The 25,705-nt window shown below is 42.4% G+C and overlaps 2 protein-coding genes across 2 annotated transcripts; both read right to left on the bottom strand.

Moving 5' to 3' along the window:
• Window positions 1-8,464: 8,464 nt before the first annotated feature.
• LOC116114944 (pentatricopeptide repeat-containing protein At2g22410, mitochondrial) lies at window positions 8,465-11,461 on the bottom strand. The gene is made up of 2 exons (XM_031401077.1): window positions 9,106-11,461; window positions 8,465-8,980 (listed from the first exon to the last, which is right to left on the bottom strand). Exon 1 carries the CDS (start codon window positions 11,424-11,426, stop codon window positions 9,351-9,353), a length of 2,076 nt encoding a protein of 691 aa, XP_031256937.1. The 5' UTR covers window positions 11,427-11,461; the 3' UTR covers window positions 8,465-8,980; window positions 9,106-9,350.
• An 857-nt stretch (window positions 11,462-12,318) lies between these two features.
• On the bottom strand, window positions 12,319-14,179 carry LOC116114943 (ADP,ATP carrier protein 1, mitochondrial-like). Its single transcript, XM_031401076.1, has 3 exons — window positions 13,703-14,179; window positions 12,819-13,193; window positions 12,319-12,730 (listed from the first exon to the last, which is right to left on the bottom strand). The coding sequence occupies exons 1-3, from the start codon at window positions 14,177-14,179 to the stop codon at window positions 12,434-12,436; spliced, it is 1,149 nt and encodes a 382-aa protein (XP_031256936.1). The 3' UTR covers window positions 12,319-12,433.
• Between the last annotated feature and the right edge of the window lie 11,526 nt (window positions 14,180-25,705).

The raw sequence follows: 25,705 nt of genomic DNA, 5'->3' as shown, positions 1-25,705 counted from the left end.
ATTGCGGAGTGAAGCATGTCTGTATAAAACAACTCTTGTGGCCCCCTTCGGTTACGGCGGTGATCGAAATATGGTAAGCCACTTGCCTATGAAGGGCGAGGAACTCATCCCTATTTGCATAACCGCATCAACCAAATAGTATTTCCCTGTAATAATATCAAACATTTTATTTGAATTACAGGGCCTCAACAGTGGATGTAATACGTATAATACGTCAAGAAAATACTTATACCTGGTGGAGGATATGGGAATCCAGAATTAGGATCATCAATAATTGAATTTAAAACTCTTGAATCATGCGCTGATCCTTCCCATCCAATAACGACATAAGTGAACATCATGTTAAGTCGCATATAGCCATTATATTCTGTGACATCGATCCTTTGCGATTCCGGTACCTAATGGCAAATTCACGTGGAACCGAAGCGTATACATGTGTGCCATCTATGGCTCCAATACAGTCCTATCATGAAATGAGTCATTTCACTAATATTAACCTACTAAACAAATAATAACACAATGAACTTAACTATCTACTAATACCAAACATAATGAACCAGTACCTTAAAGAAAGGGTATATTTTGTTGCTGATATTTCCATGGAACATCATTGAAGTCAGGTGGTGATAAACTCTGTCTTCAACTCACATATAGCATCGCAAACTGCGGTAACATGTCTAGAGATCGTCTCACCCGAATGTTGGAAATCCTTCATCATCGTTCTGATTGTCTCATTTTTTCCAACGATTGTTAGAAATATCATAACTTGTTCTTAAACTCGTCCTCCTGGTTGGTTGCAATTTGCCTTGATCGGACAAAAATTCACATAACAATGTAAAACAGTCTCTGTCCATGCGGCACTTGTCATAGATCCTGTCAGGATGACCGTTGAGTACTTCCAACATGTACTGATGACAGTTAATCAGATGTAGTCGTGTGGTTGAGGTCGACTTGCTTCTAACGCGGCAACACCGCATAGTGCAATGGCTATATCTGTCAGTATTCTTCTTCGTCCCTCTCATCTGTAGCACGTTATCTTCTTCCTGTACGGCTAGACGACGCCATTTAAACCTACACATTTGCAAAACATTTATCAACAATTAGCAGTTGTTGTACTACTTTGAAAAATATAACAGTCAATATTTAATTGTAATGACAATCTAAAACAGTGTTTACACATTACAATATCACATAATAAGTTCATACAGTAGCGTTATAAATTGTAATTGTAATGACAACTGCCCACTGACGCATACAAAATTGTTGCCAAACAATTATGAAATATAGTGTCATCTACGAATTATTTGAAAAAGTTTTGTGAATCCAGTTAGCCTTTTCGTCCAGTGGAGTTTCACAAATATCTCCCGCCACCCTGGATTTTCATATAAGTACGTGACAGCCGGCAGATAAAACTGTGTCGGTACTTGCATGGCTGTCATGATGTCAATACAATTGCTCATGGAGAAAGGATCAGATGGAGCACTGGTGTTCGCTTCTTCCCTCTCATCTCTACTCACATCGGAAGCCCTGGATCCCATTGTCCGCTTTTCCGCAAGTCATCCTAAAGCTAAAAATGGCATCGCAAGTATGTGGGCCCCCTTCTATGCCTCCGATTTCTCGCTCCTCCATGACCAGATGTGTTTGGCCGTTTTTTCCCCTGTCAAACGATCAGGATCGGTTCAAAGTCGCTATCATCCTAGGAACCGAGCCGGATTGGAATAACTGGAGGGCTCCACCTGTTGGGATGTAGATGTGTACGCATATCTTCCAGTGGCAGTTTGCTTCTCAATATTATTTATAAAGTTCCTTGTGGGGAAGTCCCTTGTGGTAAATTGTTGCGCCAGTGGGTTTTGCTGATAAGTTAAACGAATAATATATTAATATTTAGCAGTCCGAAAAAATGCGTATATTTACAATGACGTTGAATAATAATAGTTAAAAAATATGATAATTTACCTTGACATATTCTTGCCAAACCTCAACGGGACACGTGGACTTTGTGACTCCTGATCCACCGAATCCTGTGTGTTGCAGCAATTTCCGCCATGCTTGATAAAGTTTTCGCAGGCGAAAGAACTTAGAGGCTAATTGCGTCACGTTGAGTCTCCTGCCAGCCAATGATGATATGTCGTCCAACATTTCTTGGTAATCAACTGTTTTTTTGCAGTACCATGTGAAGTTTTGGCCCGCTCAGATAACGGACCAGAAATCTGTGGGTATCTCAGCAGACCAAGCCACAGAATCACCCATCTAGGACAGTACGGTGAGGGACAACCAACATGGGGCACCATACGAATCACCAAGCACATTACACAATATAATACTCACATGTTAACGTAATCAACTAAACACATATAAAAGTATACCTCGTTCGATCCGACACTGCTTGAAGACGTCAATGCAGGGGAAGATACAGACACTGTCGACCAACAGGTGTATGACGAACTCCAACTGTGGAAAAACGTCGAAACTTTCGCCTCTGTTGCAAGTAATAATCAATCCTGCGACGTCGAGATAAATTATGCTGACATCTATGCATATGAGCGTAATTTCTGGGTACGATTAAAGAACGATGTCAAATCATAGAACAAATAAATCATTAGTGAAACGGAATAAATATTTCAGTTAACCAAATACAAAACGCATATTAAAGTCCAAATAAAAGGATTAATGAAAAGAAAAAAATAGTACTAATACAAATTATTTCCAAAAAAAATTGAAAAAATAGCGGCTTGGTGTCTTGAAACAAATAGGTAACGGAAACTTACAAACTTGATTTGGATACGTCGTGGGTCTCTTTCCCTTCTCTGAGTCAGATAAACATCCAAATACAATTAAATGATCCGTGTGTACACGAGATTAAAAAGCTGTCAAACAAACAAAAAACCAATTAAAACATTCTGTGCCAATTGCCGAATAAAATAAAAACCCAATTAAAACAATTATATGCCAATTGCCTAATAAAATAAAAACTGAATTAAAACAAAAAACCAAATAAAACAATAATTGCCAAAAAAAACCCAATTAAAACAATAAAGCCGAAAAAACCAATTGCTTTACGATATAAGGTGGGTTTGTTTTATTAGTGGACATTTTCCACAAAACAAGAATGTCTTTTGAAGGAAAAAATCAGTGTCAAAATGCAACTACGGTGAGGGGTGCTTTACGCAGATATGAGGTGGGTTTGATGGAGATTGGGTGGGGGTTGATCCAGATCGTGGTGGCTGGGTGGGTGCGTGGTGGCTGGGTGGGGGGTGGGGTCGTGGTGGTGGTGGGGGGGCTGGGTGGGCTGGTATGGGGTAGATCGGGTGGGGTGGCTCGGGGTGGGTGCGTGGTGGCTGGGTGGGGGGTTGGGGTCGTGGTGGTGCGTGGGGGCTCGGTGGGCTTGTGTGGGGTAGATGGTGCGTGGTGGGGGCGGGGTGCGTGGTGGCTGGTGGGCTGGGTTGGGGTCGTGGTGTGGTGGGGGCTCGGGTGGCTTGTGTGGGGTAGATCGGTGCGTGGGGCTCGGAGTGGTGGGTGGTGGTCCGGGGTGGGTGCGTGGTGGCTCGGGGGGCTGGGTTGGTGTGGTGGTGCGTGGGGGCTCGGGTGGATTGTGTGGGGAGATCGGGTGCGTGGTGGCTCGGGGTGGGTGCGTGTGGGCTCGGGTGGGCTGGGGGGGGTCGTGGTGGTGCGTGGGGGCTCGGGGTGGGTGCGTGGGGCTCGGGTGGGCTGGGTTGGGGTCGTGGTGGTGCGTGGGGGCTCGGGGTGGGCTGGTTTCCGGGTTGACGGTGGGTTCACGTTGGGTTAGAATGTGGGTTTGTGACAGAGGGCATTGGGGGTTCACGGTGCTGGTATTGGAAACTAGAAAGGGAGATGGTGGTAATGCAACTGGGAAGTGAAGCACCGAACCTGGTAATGGATTATCAGAAACTGAAATGGTGGTGATGGTATGAGAAAAGTGAAAGCACTGAAAACGGTTATGTGAATTGAGAACTGAAGCACGAAGCTGGTAGTGAGGATGCAGTGATACTGAGAAAGTGAAATGGTCAAACAGTGAGGATGCAGTGAAAAAAAAAAAGAAAAAACAAACTGTAACGGTCAGAATGTCAGGATAGTTGTCAGGATTCCATTATCAGGGTAGAATTCTGTAAATAATAAAACAAACAACATTTCAAAAATCCGGTCTAAAATACAGATAAAAATAGTTAGCCAAACATGCACATAACACTTTCTTTTAATGTAAAAATGTCATTCGCTTCACCAAAGCCTCAAATTATTTTTTCAATAGTCTTTTTTCCCTTACATCGTTTTGTTCAATTGACATAATCTCTAATTTGAGATATCAACCAGGGACGGACCTAAGAATTAATTATAGAAGAGGCAAGTTTAAAATTAAATCAAATTAATCTAAGTTTTTGTTTGAGTGGGGTCACCAGCCCCCCACTCATCCATATTTAGATCCGTGCATTTTGTCAGCATTATTTTTTACTAAACTTGAGGGGTGACAATGTAAATAAAAATGAAATGAATTGGAAATCATCGCAAAGTGTGTGGTGAGCTACTTGAGTGGCTTGTAGGTGACCGAATCAAAACTCCTGGCTGCAGTTTTGGCACGTGTGGGACCTTTTGCTTGTAAATAAATCAAATTTATTAATTATTTCATTTATAATTTCACCCTTCCACTCACTCCTAATTAATTACCCAAAATAATATTTATCTTAATATAAAAAATATATATCATACTTCTCAAAAGAACTGTGTTTAATTATTTTATTTCATCATCCACTTGATAAATTAAAATTAATGACATATTATAGATTATACCAAATTTAATCACATCTATTAAAAAATAATAAACTTTCTTATCAAAATAATAATGATAATAAACTAAAGACAACACGGAATGTCAATGATAGTAAGCCATAAGTATAATTTATTGTAATTAAACTTAATTATTTTTATATTAATGCATATAAAAAAACAATTATGTCCGTTACAAGCAAAAGTAATATCTTCTCATGATTTACGTGAGGAAGTGCGACAATGAGTTACTCTATGATAGTTTTCTCTAAAGAATAGCAGAGATATACATAAACGGACGCGTATACTTAAAATAACAATTGAATATGTTACTAACTTTGATATGATTTATAATTATAGTTTTTTGAGTGCAATAAGACATGTACCACAGATATAATTGCATATTGTTAAGAGCATGGCTATTACTCTAGTGGACCGACAATATTATTAGAATGTGAAAATAGTATAATTGACATAATTTATATTATTAAATAGGAATATGTCAATCAAATGATTCTTATAAGTTGAGATTTTTAATAATTTTAAAATAATATATAATATTTTTCAAAAACAATAAATATGTTAATATTAATTGATTGCAAAAGGGTAAACGAAATAAATCCAGTATCATTTTTATTCTGGTAAATAAAAAAAAAAACCGAATAATATTTTTAGACCGGTAAATAATGAAAATCCGATATAATTTTTAGACCGATAAATAAAGCAAACCCAGTATAAATTTTTAGAGGGGTAAATGAAATAAACACAGAATAATAAAGTGGAGCAAAAGTGAGACCAACAAAGCTCAACAAAATTATGAATGGGTAGAAAGTTTGAGAACCAAAAAGAGGGAAAATGGGGCCAACTGATAGAAGTCGTTGGGGTTGTGGTGAGAAAACAAGGGCATGTGAAAATAGGTGGAAAAGAGATCACCAAAACCATCAAAAGGGAAGTTGGGTGTCAGTTGAAATTGATTGAAATATATATTTATATATACAATGAATAGGAATAGGAATAGGAATAGGAATAGGAATTTGGCTGCATTTATTTCGTTATTTTCAAAATACTCTATTCCTATTCTGAAAAAAAAAAAATATATGTTTGTTTGTTATTCTCAAAATCATATCTTATAATATTCAACTATTTTAAACCCTCATGGATTTGTTAATTTAACTAAACACCTATAACAAAAAAGTTTTATAAATTAATAAAAACACCCTCACCCATTCACATTTGTCATATTCTGATAACCACTGTCGAAAGGTGACCAAAATCTGGCGTAATGGCATATTATCGACTGGATCTGACCAGTAATACGCCAATCTGGCCGTTGGCGACCACATCTTTAGCCACATTTAGCCGTCAATGATGACTAATGCATGGCCGTCGTTGACCATCAACGACAACCTGGCATTTTTCGACCAAATCCGTGGTGGATCTGGTCAAAAAAAGTCATAACAGCGCACGACCTACCAGATCTGGCCAGTTCTGCGCAATGAAACAAGATTTCAACGGTGGTGACTAGAATCTAGCAATGTGGGTGGGTGAAAGTGTTTTTGTTAATTTATAAACTTTTTATTATTGGAAGTGTTTAGTTAAATTAACAAACCTTAGAGTTTTTTTTATTAATTTTTAAATCTTATCTCGTAATAATAACCTAACTCAACTTAACGATAATATTTCAAAAATACTACTCAAAATAATAAAACAAACACACCCAATTAATAGGAATGGGAATAAGAATCACTCTAGGACAACAACAACAACAAACACGTTTCATTAAAGGGAAGAAAACAAAAAAAAATGATTTGAGATTAGCTGGCTTTGTAATCTTATCTTAGGATTAGACAACATTATATCTAATTAATGGGGGCCATTTGTTTATTGTTCTTTAAAGCAAGGCTCTTTGGATAGGGTATCATTAGAATTACTAACCTTAGTTTAAAATTTTAAACAAAATTAAAGTGGGTGCATGCCAAAAGTGTATTGCTAAAGGATAAATGACACGTCATGTGCTTATCTAAGTAGAGATTAAACTCTCACTCACATTGTGACATTAAGAGAAAATGTTTAAGGCCTAATAATTAAGTATTAATAATGTTACATTGTTTTAACACGTTCGATCATTTAAAAGGCTTTGATTCAATAGTCTAAAAATAGTGTTTGATGTAGAGAGAGAATGAATAGTTATTTAATGCTGACGTCCATATTCGTATCGATTAATGGTTTAATACCACTAATAAATGTTTACCTTTACAAACTTCTATATAAAAATACAAGAGACACATATTGGGTGTTAAATTTTAGATTTTTCGTATGCAAATGTCTATATTGTATCAAAATCTGGATCAAATTTAAATTAAATAGTTTACTACAGCTATTGAATATTAAAAGACAAAATTTCAGTCAAATCTGTCGATATTTAAAACTATAAAAGTTATTCTTCTATAGTTAATCAACGTCAACAAACAAAAATCTAGATTTATAAAATACATAAACATCTGCATTTGAGAATCTCCTATCAACTCATTCATCTAGAATTAACTCTTACTTGAGCAAAACTTGTAATAGGAGAAATGGATATAAGATACCTTACTTTAATAAGATGTTTTGAAACTGAGATTTTTCATATGGGTTTTAGCCTTTTAGGATTCCAATAATATGAACACAAATCACAAATGTGAGTCATTAAAGACAAAATTCTAAAAGAATCCAAACAAAATACAATAAAGAAAAGGGCCTATTGTTCTTATTATAATTATAATAATAGAGAAAGTAGACCCACATAAAAAGGTGTTTTGGCATCCCCATAAATAATGTTGTTGTCCAATGATTTAAGGTGCCAACGCCATGGCTGAAGCAATCACTGCTCTCACTCTAAAAAGGCCAAAGCCTGTCAGCCATGTGGTGACAATTTGACAAAGAAGCAAAGCCAAAGCCACACCAACCATGAACATGAACATGAACATGAAAAATGCTCAATGAGAATCAATTCAAACATAACCTAGCGTGCAAGCCAGGACAAATCATCACTCCCCCGCATTCCTTTTTGTCTCTACAATTTCTTTCTTTTTCCTTTTTCTTTTTCCCACAAGTACACTCAGTTTTGCGGCTAACCCTACTGTTTCTTTATCCAAAACGTACCCAAATTTCTTTCTTTCTTTCTTGGGATTTGTTACCTAATACCTCTGATTACTACATGGGGAGAGTCAGGATACTGTACATTTGTTATGAATTTAGCTAAACCAACCCTCCATAATTCCACTTTCAAACAAACAAATAAGAGACTTGAACAATATTGGGTCAGACTTCAAACATGTTGGACCACAATCCACCAACTTGTAGGCATCTTACTGGCCCGGTAATGTTACCCAGCCAAGAAAGCTTACCCAAAGATGGTAAGTTGTTTTGGGCTCGTTTTGTTTTTGGATTTCTCGTCCCGACGTCTCTTGTTTATTGAAGACACCTTGTGTGTTATATACAGGTCTAGGAACTCTGAGGGTCATGTTGCGAACCAACATGGTTTATGAAATACAGTCACTTGGATGTATTGCACCTCAAGCACAACATCATTTGCTAGTTTAGATCTTTTAGTACTGTATGTAAGTGTAACTGGCTTTCTTTTATTATAGTACATAAATCATGTGTTCTAAGCTACATTTCAGAAAAATGTACACTGGCAATGAGTATCTGTATTATCCCTACTACTGAAAAAAGAAAATATTTCTTTTTCAACAAAATGGTAACATAAATAAATCGATGAGAGTTGACCAAATCACAATTTTGTTTCAAAAAAGTACGACAACTATGAAATAAATAAGGCAACCAAAGCCACCAAAAACTAACCTGAAATAAGACAATTTTGCAAATTCCAGAAGAAGGCTGCAAAATAGGATAAGTGTTGATGTGTGAAATATTAGAATGCAGTCCAGCCAGTTAGCGAAGAAATATTAACTGGGTTGTCTTCAAAGACCACAAACAAGCTGCCCAATTATCTCTTCCACATAGCCTTCCATTTGCAAGATGAATCCCAGCTTAGTCCAAGAAAATTTCATATTAAGAGAACGGATACACCACAATTGATAACCCTGATGTGCCAAGTTACGAAAGAAAACCACTTCCACCTCCTTGCTAGGAATCTTGATCTTTTTCTAGATTGTACAATCTTGTAAAATGATCCTCATATTTTAAAGTTTAAGGCCTGAAAAATCCAAATGATAATTAACATATTTAGCGTATAATAATTAGAAGGAGAAGAACACAACAAACAGCAGTGATTTATTACTGTAAATAGCATAGAATGAACCAGGCTGAGAATGGTAATACCTGGCTCTACTTCCCTTCACCAGGATTAAGCTCTTCATGTTGAGTATCTTATGAAAAAGATTTCCAAATCACTCCTTGGGCCACAACCAGGTTTTGGATCAAAATTAAATTAATCATCTTCGGCAAGAGCAGGTACTCCACCCATTAGAAATCAATTGCATAGCTGAATAGGTTAAGTGACGGATCACAGATGATATTATGCTTGACTTCCCTGTGTTAGGGGATGTTGCAGGTATGCATCGAGTTTATTTGATGCATGGCACTGTGGCAGGCCATTGATTTTCAAGCTCAAAGCCCAAGAACAAGTTGTCTCCATAGGCGGGAACATCGTATCCAACAGACTCCAACTGTTTTGTAAGCTGAAGTAAACAGTCATATATATCTTCAGATTCAGGGTGGGATTTATCTCTAACAATAAACTCATAGACAATGCCATTAACCTCAATAGAGCTACAACCCGGAGTCTTCTCTACACCTCTCTCCTTCATCATTTTCCGTACTTTCCCAGCCTCTTCCCACATATTTGCATCCCCGTACATGTTAGCAAGCAACACATAAATTCCACTATCATGAGGATCCAACTCAAGAAGCTTCGAAGCCGCCCTTTGTCCCAGCAAAATATTTCCATGCATTCGACAAGAGAAAAATAATGCCCCCCACACCACAGCATCTGCTTTCACTGGCATGCTTCTGATAAGCTGCTCAGCCTCTTCCAATAGTCCAGCTCTACCTAAAAGGTCCACCATGCAAGAGTAGTGTTTAAGCTGGGGGAACAGGTTGAACTTGGATTTCATTTGGGCAAAAAACTTACGACCCTCATCAACCAAACCTCCATGACAACAAGCTGATAAAACCCCAAGAAAGGTTATCTCATCTGGCATCAAGCCGACATCAATCATCTCTGAGAAGTATGATATGGCATCATTTGCATTCCCATGAAAGGCTAAACCTCCAATAATGGCAGTCCAAGTCAACGAATTTCTTTCTGGCATCTCATGAAAAACCTGGAGAGCCTTTGATATATTCCCACACTTTGCATACATGTCAACTAATGCAGTTCCTAGTGCAACATTCAAATAAAAATTTTGTTTTTCAATAAAATGGTGAATCCATATTCCAACATCAAGTGCTCCAAGTTGCGAGCAAGCAGATAGGCAATGAACCATTGTCACCTCATCAGTCTTTACATTGCTAGCTTGCATTTCATGAAAAAGAGCCAAAGCCTCCTTGCCACGCTTGGCCTGAACATAGCCTCCAATTATGGCATTCCATTGTACAATATCCTTCTCTGGCATGTCATAAAAAATCTTCCTAGCCATATCCAAAAATCCAAATTTGGCATATCCCACAATCATAGTAGTCCATGACACAATCGTTTTCTTCGTCATATTATCAAATATTGCTTCGGCTGCCTCAAGCTTCCCACACTTCACATACATATCCATAAGAGCATTTGCAAGTGGAATGCTTAAATTCAACCCACTTTCCTCAATATACTTATGAAATTCTTTCCCAAGAGTCAAATCCTCCAATTGAGCACATGAAGAAACCACTCCAATCATTGTCACCTCATCCGGCTTAACTCCCTCCAATTCCATTTCTCGAAAAAGCCTTATCGCCTCCCGTGAAAATCCACTCCTAACATACCCATTAATCAAAGAATTCCAAGAAACTAAATCTCTCACACAACCTTTATCAAATACCTTACGTGCCAACCCCAGCTCTCCACAAGACACCAACATATGAATCAAAGCATTATGCACATACACATCAACATCAAAACTCATCTTCAAAACATGCCCCAAAATCTCAAGACCCAAAATTTTAAAACCTAAACTAACACAAGCCTTAAACAACAGAGGGTAAGTATAATTATCAGGCCTAGAGCCACCATTTCTCAACATTTTCTTATAAAAAATAACACTCTCTCCCATCATTTCACTCTCTACACACCCTCTAATCGCTACATTCCAAGAAAACGCATTAGGGTTTTGCGTATTGAACAAAATCTTAGAACAATAATCAATATTCTTTGACTCTGATATTGCAGTGAACGCAATAAGGCGACTCAAAGCAAACCCATCTGAGATTAAGCCAGAGATGGTCATTTGAGCTTGGATTTGTTTCAATTGGGACAGAGATTTGCAGTTTTCTAGCAGAGAAAGAAGAGGGTTTTGGAGAACAAAAGTGTGGGTTGTGTTCCAGTTGATGGGTTTTTCTCGGTGAAGAGAGAGGGAGCGCGTGTGAAGCGAAGAACGAAGAGGGTTTAAGAGAGGTTTTGCAATGAAAGGTTTGAGCTTGATTGCATTCAAAATGTTCATCAGAAGTTTTGTGTTAACACTTCCGTGTTGTAAGGCGGGAAAGAGTGTTCTGTTTGAATGTTATTTATAAGTTAGTTAACTTTTGCCGTATATATATACATGTATAGAGTGAGGATAATATTTTCCTACTAAGATACTTTGATCTTAGTTCAACACTAATTTGTCATTATTGATGTATTTTAGCCGCAAAATGGAGTGACTACTGACTACTGATAAGCATATACTCCAGGTCAAGGTGGGTTGTATTAATCTACTACTCCGGTGGAGTTTTGTGACTACTATTGAAGCTTATACTATGATGGGGTGAGTCGTATCAATCTATTACTCAAGGTCGAGATCTGTTGTATTAATCTACTCTTAAGTGATTCATGTTGAAGCATATACTCGAGTCGATGGTGGTTGGGTGAAAGCATAAACTCGGATTGAGGGTGGCCGAGTGGAAGCATTTACTTGAGTTGGGCTTGTCAAGATCATCAAGATTTCGTGATCCGTAACTGAATCTATTCTAACTTCAAGATCTCAAAAAGATCACCAATATTTTGTGATCGCTGAATTTATTCTAATTTCAAATATTTCAATTCGATTACCTATCAATTCAATCTCAAATCTTTTATTCAATTGCTCATTCAAAATCTTACGCCTTGGAAGAGAACTCAAACATTGACGCTCTTTAGCACTAGATTTTGAGTCTCTGCGTTTCTATCTTGTAGTGAGAAATGATTAAGACTCTTATCAGATCAAAGTAGACTCTCGACAGCAAATATTTAACACTGCAACCGAGGCAAAACAAACCAATGCAAAATGCAGCATATATAGGTTCTATAAAAGGTCCCATAACAATTATATTAATTCAGAATAGATGAATTGAGATTATAAATATCAAGTACTTCAACCATCAAAATTGTGGTAACAAAACTTTAGGAGATGACAACTTTCCTAATTAAAGAATTACCCTGAACCAATTCTCAAAATTCAACTCAAAACATTTCATTTTTCTTCACCATCTATTAGGCTCCCCCGGAACCATACTTCTTTCCGAATACAATCACTTGAAGTTTGTCATAGCCAGCAAGCACGCCGGCACCTGCAATGGCACGAAGAATGTTGGCGCCGGCGCCCTTAAAGAGAGATTTAGCACCCTCATTCTTAAGAATCTGGTTAAATGCATCCATTGAACCCTTGTACTTAACGGCTTCTCCTGATGTCATCATCATTCTTCTACGAATTGTGTCGATGGGATAAGAGGCAAGACCTGCACCATTGGTGATAACCCAACCAAGAGCAAAGCTTGCAAAGAAACTATCCTAAAATCATTCACAATGTCATCGTCTCATGTTAGAATTAGCAATATAAGTTTTAACTTTCGGAAATTAAATCAACCAACTTACGGACCTGCATCTCTCCGGTGAGGATAACTGGCTTTAATGAATCATACATGCCAAAGTAGAGGCCGCGGTACACAATGATGCCAACACATGAAATGTTGAATCCGCGATAAAGCCCTGCAATACCATCAGTTTTCAGGGTTTTCTTATAGACATCAACCAGTCCATTGAATTGCCTTCCTTCTCCTCCCTTCTTGGCGGCCTTGGCGTCATTGGCAAGACGCGTTCGAGCATAATCCAAGGAATACACAAAAAATAAGGAAGATGCACCAGCAGCGCCACCAGATCCCAAGTTACCGGCAAACCACTTCCAGTAACCATCGCGATCCTTCTTAAAGTTGAAAAGCCTCTTGAAGTAGTCCTTGAATGCAAAATTCAAGGCCTGCAGAAAGGATAAAATCATACAATAATCTGGTAAAAATCAAATTGCATTCTCTCTTTTGGCTCCATGAAAAAACTCTCTTTTATATCCATACAGAAGCGAAACAATCAACCTTTTGATACTTTAATACCGTCACAGAAATCTTTGAAAGACAAAAAAGAAAGTAAGAAACCAACTTATGTAGAAATAGAAACGACTTCAAAAACGAAGAGATTAAACAGAAACAAGAGGTATTTTACTTTCAGAACGAGGGGTATAAACAGAAACAAGAGGTAAGTATCGAAAAAGATCCTTATCCTTTCCTTTTTTTCAGAAGAAAAGGAAGATACATATAAAAGCGAGGATGAAAAAAAGGAGGATACTTATAAAATCAAGAAAACATAAGAGATCCGAGTGAACAGAAAAGAAAAGTTGAAAGAAAAAAAATATTAGATTCCACTTTCACTTTAAAAAACATGAGATAAAAATAGCCTAGTTTATAAAACTTATCAAACGAAAAAATGGCAAACCTGAGTGGGGAAATAACGGATGACATTAGCAGTGTTGCCTCTCCACAAGGAACCCATGCCCTCTTCCTTGATAGTACGGCTGAAACATTCACCGATTCCTGTATAAGGTTTAGAGAGGCGGCCGGCCTTGATCATCTCATCCTGGTTTTGAATCAAGAGCTTCACGCGTTCGATAGGAGCAGCGGCGGTTTTGGAGACTGCTGCAGAGACTCCGCCCATGAGAAAATCGATGGCAAAACCGGTGAAGCCTCTCTCTTTGGGAGCTTGTACAAACACAGGTGGAGAAACTAGTGTGATGGGATGTTGCAATGTTGAATTGCCATAGTTTCCGTATTGAAAGCGCCTTGCTTGCATAGCGGCCGGGTGCTGAAACCCCCCACAGTGGCTTTGATGAACATCTTGGGATAGAGTGGAGCTTAGATAGAGCTGTCCTACTATCTTCTGTGCAACGGTTGGCTGCTGCTGTTTCTCAGCCATTACTTACAACGACCTGAAAATGTACACGATAAAGAAAAGGAAACAGAAAGTTTAGAATGAATCGGATTGCTCAACAAAGAAGAAGGTATTAACACAAACAAGAACCGAAAATCAAATTTTGTAATTCCCTGATCCGAGAATCATTACATTTTGTTGGAGTAGACCTTTTCTATTGCTTGGATTAAAATCAAATTTTGGTCATTAAGAATTTTTATTAACTACTAATACAATTATCAGATCAGAGTCAATACACTAATACGTGTTTATATCATCAGAGTAAATGAATAATTATACATATACAATCATCTTAGAACACGTCAGTTTGTATGAAAAATTTTCTATTAAAACTTTATACATGACATATTTCTGATGGATTTAGCTAATTAAAAGAAACACTTTTCCATCTAAAAAGAAATGTGTCAGCAATACAACTTTTTATACATCAGATGCAGTCAGATTCTTATTTTTTTCTTTTTTCTTTTTTCTTTTTTCTAATCACAAAAATAATCGATCCTAAAATCTATCCTTGACCCTTAAGATTATAGGCAAAAATGATGCGACATAGGAATATAACAACAACGAAGAAACACAAGTCTTCATTACATTTACACTTGATCATAATGATGAAACCAGTAAATAAATAAAACAAACCTGTACCGTGAAGGAGAAAATGAAGAAGAAGAGGAAGAAAATATCAAGTAAGAGAGAGACGAGGGAAGAGGGTTTATAAGAAAAACAGAAATGAGAAAGAAGAGTTGAATAGAACAACTTAAAAGGCGAAAAAAAAGCAAGACCAAAAGAAGAGATAAAGAGTTATACGTAAACTAACACACATATCACAGGTTAGACCGAGCGATCCGGTCGCTGCATTAATCCACGAAACCAAACAAACACTTGGCCGGAGATTCATTCATTTCTTAATTATATAATTAATAACCTTTTGATTTTGAACTTGGCTTTGCTTTTGTTTGGTTTGCCAGAGAAGAAAGAGAGGGAGGGTCTGCGTTGTTTGTGGCTACTTTTGCATGGAGTTTTTATAGTTACAATATGTGTGTGTCTATATATATATATATATTTTGAAATAATCCCACTATTTTAGTATATTTTATAAGAGTACGCGACTTTTTTCCACCCAAGGTTTGCCTTAATGACCCTTTCCCACCCAAAAAGTTTCAAAACACCACTTTTTCACCGAAAGCTTATATTCTGTTAAAACCCAAAGTCGATTATAGCCGATTCCGACAGCGAAAATTATCTCTGTCACCATTATTTGAACCTCTGGTCTCTTTCTATAAAACCCCTCTCACTCAGGCAATTGATTTCTCGCTGATTGCCAACTATCGTAAACCTAGAATTTTATGTTCTTACCTGATTTCCTTCAATCAGTCACCACCAATCGATCCACTAGCATCCACTCTATAAAACCTCTCTTACCCTAATTTCTGATAACTCATCGAGCGTTAGCTGAGAAAATGAAATGTATTTTAGGTATTAACAAAATATAAACTTTGGGTAGGAAAATAGTATTTTAAAACTTTTTGGGTAAGAAAGTGTCATTAAGGCAAACCTTGGGTGGGAAAATGTCGTGTACTCATTTTATAATAAAAAAATCATAATTATTTAAACCACTGAGAGGTCTGGTCAAACCTGAAAACCCCCCTCAGGTATCAGTAATGACGTAAAATCTCTTACCGTTTGTCAAACGTTAATAAAATCTTGTTAAAATTGTAAGATGAAGGGTAAAATAGTCATAACACATGCTTGAGGGGGGGGTTTTGGAGTGTTAGGCAAACCTCGGGAGGATAAAAATAATTTATTCTTTTAGTAGATATTTAAGGTCAAGGATAATGGTACAGTGATTTGAGTTATCAATTTTGTTAATGAGGGCTCGATTTTACATCACTATTGGTACCGGTTTGACCAAATCTCAGTAATTATCCCTTATTAATAATATATAAGTGTTGATGCGAAATTTAGACACCAATTAACTGTCACGCGGTGGAACGTTGATTGGTCAAAAAGCACACGTGATAATGAATATAGAAGCGAAATAAATGCAATGAGGGTTTTTAAAGTGGTTCGGATGCTAAGGTAGCAAATCCTACATCCACTGAGTTGTATTAATATGGTGGGTCAGGTCGCTAAAGCGGACTGACTTACAGATTATTCAAAAGTAAATACAAAGTCTTTTTGGAGAGAGAGAAAGTTCTAATGTCAAATGATCCCCTCCCCTTAATGAAGGGGTCTTCCTCTTCTTATACCCAGTTGAATGTGCGTAATCATCACTAAATCCTTGGGTTGGTGTGATTGTCAGGACCTAATCTGATTTTACGTCCCATTACCCATTTTCCAAGCCGATTTCACGCGATTTGGAGCAGGTTAGCGGACACGTGGGAGCACCAGGGTACTTGGCAGGCCTGACGTGCGCTTACCGTTCTGACGGGAGCAGGTCATGTTTCGTCACGCAACTCCACGTCAACCTTTGATTTCTTAGTCATAACAGAAGCCCCCTAGTTTGTAAGGTTTGAGGGTCGAACCTTGGAAACTAAGTCATGCCGCGGTTGGAGGTTTTGGTTGTTCCGACCTGAATAGAAGAAGCTCGGGACATGACCTTCGGCGAACACGACCTCGCACAATTCTCGCCCAAACGACCTAAGAATCGTCATTTTAACGACCTGGATTCGTCGGGCGCTCTTTTATGTGCCTTGGAGAGATTCAATGAACCTGCATCCACGCTGTCAGGCGCTCTGCATGCGCTGCAGTGTCTGCCAGAAACATTAAATGCGCTGTGCTGACTCGGCGTCGTTTCGACAGCTCTGACTGCACGACGCACTTGGAACGACGACTCCCATCACGGCATTTAATGCGACGTGGGGAGCATTAAATGCGGGGAGAGAGAGGAGGTTGTCGTTTCGGTTCCGAGAAGTGGTAACCGTCGATTCGCCATCCATATAAAAACTCACATTTTTCAGATGAAGTCACGAAAACCCCTTTTGCTTCGAGTGACAAGCCTTTGCAAACCAGAAATTATTCTTTTTCGATCGGCGCTTCTCAGGCAACCAAAACAAGTTTCGGCCTCGGTTACGCATCCCAGAAGGTAAGATTCTCTTCTTCTCTTTTTTTTTTTTTTGCATTTGTTTGGTTGGTGGGCGACGGCGTTGGGTCTCCCGGTGTTCCACCAGAGACGCGCCACTGTTGCCGGACTCGAGCCGTAGGTGGCGGCTCGAGTTACTGTTAGGGTTTTAGGAATTTGTCCCCTGCCGCCACACGGGACAGAACACGAAGGCCTAAATGACCGTGTCTGTCGATGTTGCAGACTCTGGAATGGATCCGTCAACGTCCAGACCCAAGGAAGCGGCCAGCTCATCCTCGCGGGACGTTCCCGAGGACGCATCCCTTGATGTCTTCTCGGTTCTCACCCAAGAAGAACTTAATAGGATAAAAAAGCAGTTTGACGTCCGCGCGGAGGTGTTCCTCGACCATACTAGGTCGTCACGGCGCCCTTCCGACGGCCTTGCCGCGATCTCCGAAGAGATCTTCAAGGGTGGAGGGATGATTCCCTTCCATCCTTTCATCAGGTCGGTCCTGGATCACTTCGGGATCGCACCGATGCAACTCACGCCAAACGCGTATGTCATCGCCGTCGCAATGTACATCGCATGCTGCGAAAGCGGCTTGGGTGAGCCAATGGCAGTGGAGCTCAGCGTCGCCTATTACCTCAAAAAGAGTAGGGACAAGGATTCATACTACTTGTCCCGGCGACCTACCATCGTCGAGGGGATACATAGCTATCCCAGCAACACGGGGGCCTACGAGACGAAATTCTTCTTTTTCTGCTATGACGGCCACTGCCGCGTTCAGACACCAAGTAGGTTATTCCTCATGAGGCATATTATCTGTTCGCACGCTCTATAATAACGACCTGTATTCTTTTGCAGTTAACAGAACGACCAGCCAAGACTTACTTGACGACCCGGACAGGCTAGTATCTTTTGGAGTACTAGACGAGGAGAGCCGGGACACGAGGAAGCTCGTGACAACCGCCAACTTGCAGAAGTACGGTTTTATCAGCAACAAAGCGTCTTTAGAACCCTTGGAAGGTAAGTTACATTAATTTTCGTCTTGGTCGCGGAGCAATTTTGTTTACTAACGCACTCGCATGCAGAAACTATGCCCCCGAAGGAGTCCGAGCAGCCCCGCCGAGCACCGTTCGTCTTCCCTCGATCGAGGAGGGAGAGAGCGGCTGAAGCTGCTCATCCCACTCCTGCACAACCGGTGCGAACTGCTGCACCTTCACAGTCCCCTGTGCATGAAACGACCAGGGCAGAACAGGTCGCTCAGGCACCACCGGCACGCCCAAGGCGTAAGGCCCCGGCCCAAAGGTCAAAGAAGAGGAAACAGGCTCAGGCCGAAGAGTCTGAGACCGAATCCGAGGAGGAGCCCTTGAGGTCGCGAAGGGACTCAAGGAGGTCGGGCAAGGAACCTGCAAGTGAGGCGATCACCTCCGACAAGGCGAAGGACATACCAGTGCTGGACTCGCTGGGGAGCCTGCCCGAGTACCTGCAGCTGATAGTCTATTCTCTGCTCGAGTGTGGACTATCGAAGTCTTACAATGAGTTCGCTGACACGGGCGACGACCTGATGACCACGTCGTTCCAGCATCTAAGCAAGGTAAACGAGCTGTTCTTAAAATTTTGTTCTGGTTCATTTCTAACCATTTCGTGCTCGCAGGCTCTACTTGCGATGAGGATGTCTATGGAGAGGACTCGGCTGGGAGCCGCGAAGGAGTCCAGCGAGCTAGAGGAGGTCGCGAAGCTCAAGAAAAGCTTGGAGTCCGTCGAAGCTGAAAGGATACAAGCATTCGAAGCGGCGAACAGATACCTGCTCCAAAAGGATGCTGCTTTACGAACTGTGGACTTCCAAAAGGCGGAGCTTGAGCAACGTGTAGAGGAAGTGAAGGAGCTTCAAAGGACAACCACCAGGCTCTCCAAGGAGGTCGGAGAGAAGGACCAGGAGATCCAGACGACCTCCATATGGGCCCAGAAGGCTGAACAGGAAAGAGAGGCCTCCGAACAAGAGAAACGAGCTCTTGAGGCCGAACTCCAGGAGAGTCGGGAAAAGATCGCTTCACTGACTGAAGAAATGCGGGTTCAGTCAGAGGAGACGGAGGAAAAGGCCGCCGACTGGGCGATCGGGGCTATTTACACGCTGCGATCAAAGAATCCAGATTTCGACGTGTCCGTTCTCCCACCGGGCTGGCAAGAGACTTTGCGGCTCTTGGCAGAGGAAGACGACAAAGCAGCAGCAGCAGCCGCCAGGGGGCCCGACCAGGCAGAGGGTTCGGGTGCTGCTTCCAAGGATCCCCCCGACCAGCCGTAGTGTAACGAGCTTTGGCTCCATTGAAATTGAGTCAACTTTTGCTTGTAAATAAATGAAGATACATTTTGCTTTTAACCGCAGTTCGCTTTTTCATACATGAGATCATTTTACAAAGCTTTACATAAGCAATATTACATGCGAATTCTTACACGCGAACAGAACACATACGAACTGTTTTCAGCGAACAAAATTAAGCTTTACATCAGAAATGAAATTAACATAAACTGATTGAGAGCTGAGTTCGGGATTACTGATAGTATGGCCGGAGGTGTTCGGCGTTCCAAGCTCGGGGTACTTTGGAACCGTTCAATCTTTTGAGATGGTAAGTCCCCGGTCTGACCACCTTGTTGACTCGGTACGGTCCTTCCCAGTTAGGCCCTAGTACCCCCGCACTCGGCTCTTTGGTCCCGAGGAGAACTTCCTTTAGCACAAGGTCCCCGACCTGGAAGTCTCTTCGCTTGACCTTTGAATCGAAAAACCTTTTTGCTCGCTGCTGGTAGGCTGCTATCCTTAGCGAAGCCTTGCTGCGATGCTCTTCAACGAGGTCCAAACTTGCCCTCATAAGTGCTTTGTTTTCAACCTCATCGTACAAGTCCCTCTGAAGTGAACCGATTCCCACCTCTACAGGAATCATCGCTTCGCAGCCATATGTTAGCGAAAAAGGGGTCTCTGAGATGGAAGTTCTTGGAGTTGTCCTGTACGCCCATAAGACTTCGGGGAGGTCGTTAGCCCAATTCCCCTTGGCTGCCCCAAGTTTGGCCTTTAGAGTGTGCTTGATGGTCTTGTTGACTGCTTCAACTTGGCCATTTGCTTGCGGTCTGGCGACTGAGGCGAATTTTTTATGGATGCCCAGCTTGTCGCAGAACTGTTTGAACTCCTCATTGTCGAACTGCTTTCCATTGTCCGAGATGAGGGTGTGGGGAATTCCGTAGCGGCACACTATGTTCTTGAAAACGAAGTCTTTTAGCTTTCTGGTCGTGATCGCGGCCAGAGGTTTGGCTTCCACCCATTTTGTGAAATAATCGACCGCGACCACGGCATACTTGACCCCTCCCTTTCCAACTGGCATGGGACCGATAAGGTCGATCCCCCACATGGAAACAGCCAGGGCTAGACATTGTTGTCAGCTCGTGCGAGGGGGCTCGCGGAATGTTCGCGAACCGCTAGCACTTGTCACATTTCTTGACAAAGTTGTGCGTATCTTCTTGAATCCGAGGCCAATAATATCTCTGACGAACAACCTTGTTCGCAAGAGATCGAGCAGCTGTTGTTACCGCAGATCCCTTCATGGATTTCTCTCATGATGTAGTCTGCTTCTTCACTGGTTACACATCGGAGAGAGGGGCACTGAATCCTCTCTTGTACAGCTGTCCCCGATGATTGTGAAACAAGCAGATCTTACTCGCAAGACCCTTGCCTCGACCTTGTCGCTCGGCAAGTCCCATCCTTGAGGTACTGGATATGGGATTCATCCAGAAATCCGATTGAGCCACATTTACGGCCTTTCGGTCGGCTGATAGTTGGAGCACCGACGAAACGAACAGGAATGTTGTCTGGAGCCTTTGAATCTAGCGACGAGGCTATCTTGGCCAAGGCGTCCGCTATAGAATTGCTCTCTCTGGGGATCTAAGCGATTTCAAAGTGCTTAAAGACCCCAGCGCAGTCTTAGCCTCTTTCAGGTCGGACCATCTCTTCCTTGGCTTGGTATTCCCCTAGAATTTGGTTGACGACCAGCATAGAGTCGCTGTAAATGCTGATCGGGTTGCACCCATTTCTTTGGCAGTTGCAACCCGGAGAGCACGGCTTCGTACTCGCCTCATGTTGGTCGCTTTAAACCCGAACCGGAGAATACCATGAATTCGAGCCCCCTCGGGGCTCACAAGGAGAAGACCCGCCCGACTCTTTTCCTGTTTGATGACCCGTCGACTTAGAGGTTCCAAGTCGACAGGTTCTGAATACTTTCTTGCACGGCTTTGCTAGGCGTTCTTGGAGATAGGAAAATTCCGAGATGAAGTCGGCAACAGCCTGCCCTTTAATGGTCGACCTGGGCTTGTACTTTAGATCGAACTGGCTCAATTCCATGGCCCATTTGAGCATTTTTACCCAGGCTTCTGGTTTCTGAAGGACCTGCCTGAGGGGGTATTTTGTCATCACATTGATTGTATGGGCATGGAAGTAAGGTCGCAGCTTTCTGGACGCGACCAGCAGAGCAAAAGCTAGTCGCTCTATTTCGGGATACCACATCTCGGCATTCGATAGACGCTTACTTGCATAATATACTGGCCACTGAGCCTTTTCCTCTTCTCGTATTAAGCTGCACTGACCGCGAACTGGGAGACAGACAGGTAGATGAGCAGGATTTCCTGTGGAAGAGGCTTAGAGAGGAGAGGTGGCTTGCCAAGTGTTTCTTTTATACTCTGGAATGCTTGCTCGCATTCGGGAGTCCATTTGATTTTCTTATTGGCCTTCAAAACATTGAAACGGTAAACAGCGGTCTGTTAGCCTTGATATGAAGCACTAAGTGCCGCTACCCGCCCTTTCAGACTCATGCCTGCTTTTTGCTGGTCGGGCTCTCCATATCAGCAGAGCTTGAATCTTCTCGGGTTTATTTCTATGCCCCGTTGATTGACCATAATCCCAAGAACTTTCCTGATGAACCCGAATGAACATTTGAGAGAGTTCAGCTTCATTCTGTAGAGTCGAGTATGTCAAACACTCTGCGAGATGTGCAATATGTTCTGAGGCGACCTGGGATTTGATCAGCATGTCGTCCACATAGACCTCCATTGTCCTCCCGATCTGGTCGAGAACATTCGATTGACAACCTCTGATAGGTCGCACCTGCATTCTTGAGGCTGAAGGGCATGACTTTGTAACAGTATAGCCCCCGTCCGTAATGAAGGTCGTATGCTCCTCATCTGGTCTATACATCAGGATTTGATTGTATCTCGAGTACGCATCCATGAACTTAACACTCGTGCCCCGAGTGGCATCACGAGCTGGTCGATTCTCGGCAGGGGGAAGCTGTCTTTCGAGCAAGTTTTATTAAGGTCACTGAAGTCTACGCAGGTCCCCACTTGCCTTTTGGCTTCTTAACCAAGATCGGATTGGCAACCCAGGTCGGGTAGAGAGCCTCACGAATGGATCCATTTCGGAGAAGGTTCTCCACTTCTTATTTAAGTGCGGCTTACTGCTCCGAATCCATCGCCCTTCTTTTTTGGCGAACTGGCTTGGCTTCACTGCTGACATCAATGAATGGCAAATAATGTCCGGGCTAATCCCGACCATATCTGCGTGCGACCAGGCAAACACGTCAATGTTCTCCTTTAAGAGCTTACCAGCTCGGAAGCGAGCTGGGTTGAGACAGCTTCCAATCCTTACACACTCAGCTCGGCTCTTTCGGATCGACCGAAACCTCGGACAATCCTCAACCGGGCCGCTGGGGGAATTTCTTGGATTCGCAGATCTATGTTTCCTCCGCTAACCAGGCTGTGGCTCGATCCGGCTAATCGCCATAGCCTGGCGGGGCCCCACTCACGATGCCCTTATCTGCCATCTGTACCGCTTTACATAGCATTCGCGAGATGCGCTTTGCATCCCTATCTCTCCGATCCCCGTTGGAGTGGGGACTTCATCTTGAGGTGATAATGGAAGTGACTGCCCTGAAGGTTCTCACAGAGGTCGCCCCAAGATTCCATTAAAGGCTGACGGGCAGTCCACGACAAAAATTCAGTAACCTAGTCACCTCGTCGTAGTCGCCGAGCGTGACTGATAGTTGGATCGTCCCTTTGGGATCAGGTGATCCCCTGTAAAACCGTACAGAGGCATCGAGGCTAGCTTCAGGTCGGCCTCGACTAGTTTCATTCTATCTAAAGCGGACTTGAACAGGATGTTCACGCGCTTCCGTTGTCTACAAGCATTCTGCAGACATTATGACACCCTATCAGGGCGTGATCACCAAAGCATCCCATAGGATGGTGCAAGCGAGCTGCCTCCTTCTCGCAGAAGGTGATTGGTTCCTCCTTTCTGGCTTTTTGAGGTTGCTGCGAAGTGTTCATTACCCTGATCGGGTCATGATCGCTTCGCGACTACCTTTCCTGCGTTCCTTTGTTTCCCGTGAGGTGCGGACCTCCGAAAATTTGTTCACACTGCTGTACCAGTTGCGATCACGACGCTTTTTCTTTTGCTCCCCTTGGTTTTCTTTTGGGGAGTCATCAATGTACTCCTTGAAGTGCCCCTTCTTGTGAGCTCTTCGATAGCCTGCTTTAGAGCTCGGCATTCATCAGTGTGAGCCCGTATCCCGATAGAACGGCAGTATTTTTTGCTTTTTCTGGCCGTAGCAGGAGTTTTCATTGGTTCGGGCTCACCGAGCAAGCTGGCCTCCTCAGATTTGTCGAGGATTGCAGATATGGACACGTTCAGCGAATGTGTATTGAGTCCTGTCGCGGTCGCGACGAGGAACAAGAGCATAGGACTTTTTCTGCTCGTAACGGGGTTTCTCCCTTTTCGCTGATCATCAATGTCTCCTTTGCGATCAGACATACTGCTGGAGTGCCGTATCGCGACGGCAGAGTGCCGCCAATGAATCTCTATTCGGAGATACTTTTCTGCCAGTTAGAATCTAGTGAGGGAAATATCCTCCTCAGCTTAAGTTCTTTCCACAGGTCGGTTTGCCGGCGAACTCCAGCTATTATAAGTGTTCGGATGGACTCTTCGGGCGTGGGCCACCTTGTTGAGTTCCCTGTGGAATCGATCAATGTAAGATTGCAGGGATTCTTCTCTTTCTTGCCTTACGTTGCTGAGGTAGCTCAAAGGCACGAAACTTCCGATTGGCTTGGAAATGCTGCAGGAACGTCGTGCTCATCTGAGGCCATGAACTGATCGATCCCGTCGGGAGCGACCTTAACCACCGCTTGGTGTGAGAAGTCAGCGTCATGGCCAAACACGATTTGCAAGGTCCGACCTGGTGGAGCTCCATCAGGTCGTTAAACTCATATAAGTGATCCTGCGGATCATAGTTCCCTCAAACGGCAGCATATCTGGGCAGTCTAAACCCTGGTGGAAGTGGAGCAGCTAGCACTTCGGGAGAAAAAGGGGATGCAGAGGCGACCTATGCCTGTTCGTTTTGCTGCTCCCTCAACCTGTCCAGAGCTCGCTGTAGCTCCTCAATTTGTGGTAACGGAGCCAATTGGGGATTGCTTTCACCCGTGCGAGTCCGGCCTTCTCGATTGCGGTTCAGGAAGGTCTGGAGGTCGGATTCCTCCTCGCCTCGGCCGACATTTCCTGCCGCACTCGACACACGCTGACTAGAGGCGTGTGAAGGCGATGGATTGTGCGGGGCATTTTCACGACCCTCACGGCGGTACGAACCGCCCCGCGAGGTGTGGGGGCCACCCGCATGATAACGATCGGGGTCGTTCTGCTGGTGGTGATAGGAATCATCGCGCCCAGCATTTTCGCTTGGGTTTGCCTGCGACGTGGCATGGGACAGCTCGGGATTCACTTTTTCGTCGAGTCTCAGCTTTGCCGATACCCTGCTCGGGGCACCTTTTGTGTTCGCTGGTCCTTGGGAGCCCGTAGGCTTACTTTTTGCCACTTGCTTACCCTTGCGCCTACGCGCTACAGTGCTCGCTGCACGGGCTATTGCCCTTTGCCGCGCTTTCGCTCGACCTGCAGGCGTCTTTGGCGGTTGCATCGCCTTAGCTGTGGTAGATAAAATGCCTTGGTCCAAACGGTCCAACCTTTGGTTGACCGTCTGGAGAGTATTATCGAACCTCTCCATGTAGTTTCTGATGGCAGGGTCAAGTTGTGAAGCTGTCGGGACATCCCCCGCAACATTTTGCGAAACTGGAACTTCTTCAGTACGCTGATTAGCTTGCTCTGGCTCAGATTGGCGGGCCATTTGCTGTTGTAGGACCAGTAGGTCAAAGATTCTCTTGATGAAGGGTAGACGCTAAATCAGGCCCTCCTTCTAGCGCCAAATTGTTGATGCGAAATTTAGACACCAACTAACTGTCACGCGGTGGAACGTTGATTGGTCAAAAAGCACACGTGATTATGAATATAGAAAGCGAAATAAATGCAATGAGGGTTTTTAAATTGGTTCGGATGCTAAGGTAGCAAATCCTACATCTACTGATTTGTATT

This window comes from Pistacia vera, unplaced genomic scaffold (genome assembly GCF_008641045.1).
Source record: "Pistacia vera cultivar Batoury unplaced genomic scaffold, PisVer_v2 Contig728, whole genome shotgun sequence".
Classification (NCBI taxonomy): domain Eukaryota; kingdom Viridiplantae; phylum Streptophyta; class Magnoliopsida; order Sapindales; family Anacardiaceae; genus Pistacia; species Pistacia vera.
The sequence above is the reverse complement of the archived record's forward strand: the minus strand, read 5'-3'. Positions and strand labels throughout refer to the sequence as shown.